This window comes from Phyllobates terribilis, unplaced genomic scaffold (genome assembly GCF_046119375.1).
Source record: "Phyllobates terribilis strain yellow unplaced genomic scaffold, ASM4611937v1 Scaffold_8__6_contigs__length_399053987, whole genome shotgun sequence".
Lineage (NCBI taxonomy): Eukaryota > Metazoa > Chordata > Amphibia > Anura > Dendrobatidae > Phyllobates > Phyllobates terribilis.
In genome coordinates, this window is record NW_027362768.1 from 113,004,252 (window position 1) to 113,013,080 (window position 8,829).

The 8,829-nt window shown below is 42.0% G+C and overlaps 1 protein-coding gene across 1 annotated transcript in view; it reads right to left on the reverse strand.

Annotated features, from left to right (window-relative positions):
• The window catches only part of LOC141156820 (uncharacterized), a 200,067-nt gene extending 194,440 nt beyond the window's left edge, over nucleotides 1–5,627 (reverse strand). Inside the window, exon 1 of the mRNA XM_073643230.1 lies at nucleotides 5,371–5,627. Within this exon, the coding sequence (XP_073499331.1) occupies nucleotides 5,371–5,414 (44 nt within the window). The 5' untranslated portion in view covers nucleotides 5,415–5,627. The remainder of the gene's footprint in view (nucleotides 1–5,370) is intronic.
• Between the last annotated feature and the right edge of the window lie 3,202 nt (nucleotides 5,628–8,829).

An 8,829-nucleotide genomic window follows, 5' to 3' on the forward strand; every position in this document is an offset into this window, starting at 1 on the left:
TGGTATGCAACAAGTAGAAAAGACTCCAAAAACTTGATTGCTTTCTTCTAAAAACAGCACCAATGTTCTCAATAGGTTGTGTACAGTACTGTGACTTAGCTGCAGGCTCAGACAAAATTTGAGCCTGGAAATTATAGGTCAGTAAATTTAACATTTAACCTCTATTGTGGGTAAAATCCTTGAGGGTTTTCTAAGAGATGCTATCCTGGAGTATTTCAATAAGAAAAAGCTCATCACCTAGTATTAACATGGGTTTATGAGGAATCAATCCCATCAAACTAATTTGATCAGCTTCTATGAAGAGGCAAGTTGAAGTCTGGACCAGGGAAACACAGTGGATGTTGTCTATATGGACTTTTCAAAGGCGTTTAATATGGTGCCACAAAAAAAGGTTGGTACATAAATGAGACTAACAGGACTAGGGGAATATGTGTAACTGGGTTAACAATTGGCCTAGTGGTAGGAAACAAAGTGTGGTTATTAATGGAACACACTCGGATTGGGTCAAAGTTATCAGTGGGTACCACAGGGGTCAGTACTGGGCCCTCTTCTTTTTAACATATTTATTAATGACCTTGTAGTGGTCATACAGAGTAGAATTTTAATATTTGCAGATAATACTAAACTCTGCAATGTAATCAAAACAGACGAGGGTAATTTAATGTTACAGATTTAAATAAGCTGAAGATTTGAGTGAAAATATGGATCCTTCTTCAAACTGCTTCCACTGCGTTCAGGCAAAGACGTTTTTCCATGCTCTGGAAGTATTGGGACAAACAGTGGGGAAAATAAGTATTTGATATACTGCAATTTTTGCAAGTTTTCCCACCTACAGGAATGGAGAGGTCTGTAATTTTTATTGTAGGTACACTTCAACTGTGAGAGACAGAATCTTAAAAAAAACAACAACATGTATTCGTTTGATAATTACATGATCAGGAAAGAATTGTATCTACTGATGACAGCAAGCAATTGAAATTGCAATTAAACAATATTTTGAGTTATTTGTCACTTCCTTATTTTACTATTAGAAATGGTCTTCTGTAAACTCTCTGAAACAGAGGTCACGATGTTCTCGTAATCCTTTTAAGATTTTGTTATCGAACATTAGTATATTTCATGTTGAGTTCTCATAATCTAATTAACTTCCATGAACACCAGCGGCAATATTCAATTACATGCTGCTGTTGTAGGCATCACTGAGGATTAGCATAATACATGTAGGATCTGCACGCATCGGTGGCTTTAAGAAGTATGGTCCATAACCACATCATAGACAACATGGAAAATCACACATGAAAAAAAAATAAATCAAAGAGTCTTGGTTTTAAATTATGTCTCCCATTGATTTTCAACCTTTCAATTTTTTGCCAACTGTTCTCCTTGGGTCAGTATCGACAATCTCTAGGGTTTCATTCAGATGTTTGATTTGTTTCTAATAAGTGAAAAAATGGACAATTTTCATCAAGGGTTGAATTTTCATCGATGTTTGCTCCTGTCAGTTATTACCATCAGTATTTCATCAATTTTTCTCAGAAACAAAAAATTCAAGCTTTTCCTGGCAGTCTGTGAAAAAGCAGACAGCACACGGTTGTGACGAGGATGCCATCGGCGTGTTGTCAGAGTTTTTTATGAATCCGTAGACTTGAATGTGCACTTTTGATCTGAAACTCAGATCAAAATTGGATCCGACACTGTGAAAAACATGGTCATGTGAATAGTGCCGTAGACTATGATTGGCAGGGGCATACAGCCCATAGTGACAGACCACACGGCTGCTGTAGGACCCATGAACGGCGGGGGTGGGGGGGGCTGCTGCTGAGGCCATCGTCCCAACTCCCCCACCTATATCTAACTCTGTTAGTTGGCTGCAGAGCTATCAAACTTGTTTGTGGGAGTCCCCATAAGCTGTTAAGGGCTGTGGGTCCCTTATACTGACTGGAGGGCTGTGGAGGCCATAATATTCTGTGTGTGGAGCCCGCAAGCTGCATGTTAGGGCTGTAGGGGACATAATATTGTGTATGGGCCTATCGGGGCCATCATACTTTGTGGGGGCTGTTGATGACATCATATTGTGTGTGGGGGCTGTGAGGCCATCATACTATGTGGGAGGGCACTTTAGGGGCATGATGCTCTGGAAGGTTACTGTGGCGGCATCATATTTTGCTGGAGGCACTGTCGTGTCATCATAATGAGTATGAGAAGGGACTGTGAGGGGAATATCACTGGGGGGTCTCATGCAGTGTAAGGGGTCTTTTTTTTAGCGTACTATACTTTCTGAGCAGGGTATAGAAGTGGGGGAGAACATTAAGGGGCTTCAGTATTGGCATAATTACTGTGAGCCTGTCTTATGGCTCTTTCACACATCATAGTCTCCAGTGCGTGTGGTGACACTTTTCACACGTACTGGAGACACTGGTACACATAGGCCCATTCAAATGAATGGGTCTGTGCACATGTTAGTGTGTTTCCACTGACCGTGTGTCCCTAGGCAAAACACACTAACATGTCCATTTTTTAAATGCTTCACGGGCCACAAAATGTCCCACACACATGCACACTGATGACATCCATGTGTCATCCATGTCCGTGTGTCCGTGTGCGTGATATGTGTGGCACATGTGTAGCAACTGTGTGCCACATAATGATCACACGTACCAGCGCCTGGGAATCAGTGGTACAGTTAGCACTGTTCCCAAAAGCTGGGTGCTGAAGGAATTACTCATCATTGTCCGTAGCTGGCGCTGCGATGAGCGCTAGCAACGGACAGTGTTGAGAGTAGTATTCACCTCCCAATGTCTCCAAAACCTGTAAAAATAAGAATAAAATGTAAAAATCATTATACTCACCTGGCTGAGGTGACAGCACATGCTGAGGAGCAAAGGAGAATGACTTGCTGCAACGAGCAGGCCCCTAACCTGCGCTGAGCTCACTGAGTGACAGGACACTGCTCATGAGCTCAGCGCAGGTCAGGGGCCTGATCGTTGTAGCAAGTCATTCTCCTCTGCTCCTCAGCATGTGCTGTCACCTCAGAAAGATGAGTATAATGATTTTTAAATTTTATTCTTATTTTTACAGGTTTTGGAGATATTGGGAGGTGAATACTACACTCAACATTGTCCCTTGTTAGCGCTGATTGCAACGCAAGCAGGAGACAATGATGAGAGATTCGTTCAGCACCCGGCGCTTGGGAACAGCGCTAACTGTACCGCTAATTCCCAGGCGTCGGTACGTGTGATCCTGATGGGGCACACGGTTGCCACACGTATCACACACATGGACATGGATATCTCCAATACTGTTTTTTCCAGTACCGTAAATATCCTGACGTGTGAAAGGGGCCTTAGTATGTCTCTCTCTCTCTGATTTTAAAAGTTAGGAGGTATGGACCTGTCTACTCCCCCAATTTTTTTTCTTTTGGGGGTGGGGGGCATGTGGAGGAGTATGCACAACTAAGACTTTTTTTATGGGGCCCTGTGATGTTCTATGTACGCCACTGATGAGAGGTATGTGCCCTAACTGTAAAAAACAGTCAGAACATGAACATGAAAGGCCAAATTCGGTTGGCCATCATAAAAATGAGGTCACCCTCACCTGCAAATTGTGAACGTGTGCTCAAGAGCCATCTTCTATTGTCCATAAATCAGACCATGTTGTAATTTATCCTAGCACATAGGCCAGCATTGACAGCAGGCAGCACATAGACCGAAAATACATTTGTCTGACCGTACCTAAACAAGGGCGTAAGCCACAGTGAAAATTCTTGGTTTTTTTTTGTTTTTTTTACATACAAGAAAAAAAAAAGGATAATTTTTGATCAGGGTGCTTGATTGATCTATCAGCCATTTTTGGGCAAGGTGTCAGTTTTTAGAGTCATTGTGACAATTGTTTTTCTCATATGCAAAAAAAATTATATATATATTAATATATACACACACAATATCCACGCTTCTCCCACCCATTCAACAGCAAAAAATAACACCACCCAGATGGCATTTGATTGCTGTGTTTTTTCCTGGACCTATTCTTTTGAATGAGTAAGTTTGATCCACAAATCAGATGAAAACTGATATTTTTTTTTCTGTTAACATTTGTCCCGAGAAAAAAACGGACATGTGAACAGCCCAATAGACTTTGATGTTCTCTCAGTGAAAATCACTGATAGTCCTCGTACCTATTATAGTCTATGGGGCTGTTTACACGTCCATACATTTTTGCAGAGAAAATCACAGAGACTTGTCCAATTTTGATCCAAGCTCGTCAATGCAAGTCTACGTGTCTGTGGAAAAAAAAAAATCGGACTGCACTTGGTTGACATCCATGTGCAATCCATTGTGCTGTCTTGTGTGCTAGGAAAAGTTTGAGAAACCTCCATCAGTTATTTTTTTTCAACCGAGAAAAAATGATAAAAATCTCATGGTAAAAACTGACACATTGCTTAAACAGTGATGAAAATCTGATTCAAAAAACACTGATGAAACTTTTTTTTTGCATATGAGAAAAATCACCGATATCGGAATGAGCCCTATGTGTCAGCAGGGCTCCCTCCTGACATATACTGGGGGAATGTTTGTAGACGACAATGCACCCGGCACAAGAGAGTCTTATACAAGGTGCACTTACCATTATTCCACTAAATAGGAAAGCATGGCTTTTCACACTTTCATCTATGCAGTGGGGCACAGTACAAAAAACATGTATTGCACTTTATTTTATTTTTTATATTGGCTGTCATATGCCACTTTTTGAAATGCAGGGATATACTGTACATTGGTGGGATACATCAGAGAAAAATCCCAGTATACTGTATACAGGCTTGGACTGGCCCACAGGAGAGCAGGAGGAACCCCTGGTGGGCCCCCATGCAGAGATGGGCTCTGCACACCACTTATATGTACGCTATGTACAGACAAGGGCATCATCTCAGCATTCATTTAACAAACTACCCCGTTTATTATTACATAGATATATAGACAAATTTGTGAGTGAGGGTAATGTGATATTTGCATGTAGCTGAACAGTGGGCCCCCAGACTCAATGTTACTGGTCGGCCCTTGGCACCCCATCTTGCTTGAAAAACGAGATGTGACTAAAGCAATAATCACTGGCATATACAGACAGAAGAGGACCCATATGCAAGAACAATATATGGGTCCTTTACAGTCCAATAGTTCATCATAATGCCTAGTTCCATTTGCTTTGGAATTGGAAATGTGCCCCCTTACCTCTTGTGCCCCTATGCAACTGCACAAGTTGCACCAACGATATGATAGTAATATATTACACAGTCTGGCACCTATAAAGTCAAACTTTTATATATAGTTGTGCAGGGGCAGACATTACAGACACAATCCCTCTGGAAACCCTCACCTGTTTGCCGGCTGCCTGGACGTCCTCCTCTGAGTTTTCAGCATTTCTTTGCTCTGTTTATGCACAGTGGGAGTCCGGCGGCTCTCACTTGAGCAGAGACCCTATTGCGGAGCGGCTGAGATCAGGTTCTGTCCTTCTGCTCAGGTGACACTGTGTCTGGTAGCTAAGCGTTTATGGTGAAAGCTTCCCTTAAACTAAGCAGTATTGTAGGACAGGTGAACAAAGGCTGATTATGGAGATCCTTCAATACACTAACTCTGCTGTTGACAGAGATGGCAGATCAATGTTTCCTTGTGCAGTCAGTGTTTGCTTTCACCTTAATCCTATAGATGTATTTTTCTTAAAGGACAAACAGTTTTTTTGTTGGCTGTGATGTTAAAGTCATGTTCACGCAGAAGTTATAATATCATATGGAACTTGAATACTATAATGAACAAAAATATCAACGCCAGACAAAAGGCCCTTTTCTCTCAAATATAGTTCACAAATTTGTCTAAATCTGTGTTAGTGAGCTCTTCTCTGCCAAGATAATCCATCCACCGCACTGGTGTGGCATATCCAAATGCTGATTAGACAGCATGATAATTGTACAGGTGTGCCTTAGGCTGGCCATAATAAAAGGTCAATCTAAAATGTGCAGTTTTACAGTATAGGGATAGCCCGGAGGGGGGGGGGTCAGAAAACCAGTCAGTATCTGGTGTGACCACTGACCACCATTTGCCTCACGCAGTGCAACACATCTCCTTCACATAAAGTTGATCAGGTTGTTGATTGTGGAATGTTGGTCCACTCCTCTTCCATGGCTGCGAAGAACTGCACATTTTAGAGTGGTCTTTTATTGTGGCCAGCACAACTGTGCAATAATCATGTTGCTTAATCAACATCTTGATAAGCCATACCTGTGCGGTGGATGGATTATCTCAACAAAGGAGAAGTGCTCACTAACACAGATTTAGGCCTCTTTCAGACATCTGGATATTTCCAGTACTGGAAAAGGCAGCACTGGAGACGTCCGTGTCCGTGTGCACCTGTATGACATGAGTGTGGCAACCGTGTGCCGCATTAGGATCACACGTACCGGCGCCTGGGAATCAGCAGTACAGTTAGCGCTGTTTCCAAGTAACAGTGCTGCCCTCATCATTGTCCAATCCCTGCTTTTCGATCAGCGCCAGCAAGGGACAATGTTGAGAGTAGTATTCTGCTACCATTGTGTCCTGGTGTAGAAATAAGAATAAAATTAAAAAATCCTTATATTCACCTGTCTGAAGATGTCCCCTGCTGCAACCCATCTGACCACTCATGCTGAGGAGCAGAGGAAAATGACTCGCTCCAGTGAGCGGTGTCCTGTCACTCACTGAGCTCAGCACAGAGCAGGAGCCGCTCGCTGCAGGAGTCATTCTCCCCTGCTCCTCTGCGTGAGCGGTCAGGTGGATTACAGCGGGGGACATCTTCAGACAGGTGAATATAAGGATTTTTTAATTTTATTCTTATTTTTACATAGCGCAAGCAGGGTACAATGATGAGAGATTACACTGATTCCCAGGCGTTGGTACGTGTCACACTGATGACACACGGATGTCATCCATGTGTCATCACTGTGCACATGTGTGGGACGTTTTGCGTCCTGTGCTGCGAGAAAAAAACGGACATGTCAGCGTGTGGAGCACACGAACACACGGTCTGCGGAAACACACTGACATGTGCACAGATCCATTCATTTGAATGGGTCTACGTGTGTCAGTGTCTCCAGTACGTGTGGAAACGGACACCACATGTACTCAAAACACTGACATGTGAAAGGTGCCTTAGACAAATTTGTGAACAATATTCTTAGATCTTTGAGTTCACCTCATGAAATATGGGAGCAAAATCAAAAGTGTGGCGCTTATATTTTTGTTCAGTATATTTATTGCCATTTATCCTCCATGAAGACACTAGCTCCTGGAGTATCCGTATTAACGAATAAGGCCATGTTCCCATCTAGCGTTAACGGTGCATTTTTCTGCTGCATTTTTTCCTGCAGATGATCTGCTCCGTTTAAGGCTACGTTCCCACGATGAGCTTTTGGTGAGTTTTTGATATTACAGATTTTCTGCACTATTTCTGAGCCCATTAAGTAAAATTTGTTATTTGCATCTTTTTGAAAGTACATAGCATAAAAAAAATCACAAAAATTTCATCATGGGAACGTAGCCTAATAGTTTATAGTGGATGGGATTTAAAGGAGTTGTCCAGTCTTTAGCTACAAGTCTGCAGTCACTCTCTGTGACTGCAGACTTGTGAACCCTCACATTATGCGCTGTGAGGATTCTCCAGTGATGGCAGTCATGTGACCACAAGTATTCGCTATGCATACTCGCAGCCACACTCCAACTAGACTGCTTCTGGCCATGTTGAATACACTTGAATTGAATAAGGCTCCACCCATCTACTCGGAGTGTGGCCTGGAGTATGTATATTGCATATTTTCAGTCATATGACCATCATTCGCGGTGCTTGCAGTAGGGAATCCTTACATGCGGAGTGAGGATTTGCAAGTCTGCACTCACACAGAGTGACTGCAGACTTGTAGTTTAAGACTGGAAAACGCCTTTAAGTAGGAGTAACTTAAGGATAACAAGAGTTTGAGTATGTGGAGACTGAGAGGGCCCTGTAGTCACCAGACATGTCATATGATAGGTCATTTAACGAGTAATGTATCCAGCGAGGTCACGTCAGGTGACATATCACATAATAGGTCATGTGATATACACACATGGGTGCTCAGTTGCACATGCAGGGGACAATGTTGGAAGCAGAGAATTTTTTAAAAAATTTACTTATGCATTGCTTTACCTATGGGATTTGACTTCTCATTATGAAAATGTAGCAAACCTTAGACTAATACGAACCACACACACCAAGGAAGGCAACAGTCACTATATTTAATAAAGTAGGACACTGTATTTAAGTGAGAATACACTATACATAATAAGGGAGGACACTATGTAAAAATGATGGGTTATTCATTATAAGACAGTAATAAGAGATGGCGCTCTTCATAAAACGAGCGGTTGTTCTACAAACAAAACTATTACCAAATTCATCATTCTCTGGAATCCATACAGTATAGATACAGGGTAATATTTACACCCAGTGACTGACCGGTGATATCTCCATCACCCACTGTGAATTTAGCGTTATATTTTTGGTTGTTTTATTTTAGTGCTGTACTTCAATTTGTCCTCCCTTTTCTACTACTGTTTCCACTATTAAGTCTCAGCCGCCCCCAAAGCAGTTATGTCTATGTTTCTGCAGACCCCTGGGGTGCTCTATAAACTTACTTTCAGGCTCTAATCTATTTGTGAGAAATGCATTGATCTTGACAAGAACATATGTGCACGAATTACCAAATGCAAACACATGAGAACAGGAAGACATGAGGCATCATTACTGTACACAACGTCTTTTTGTTTTCTC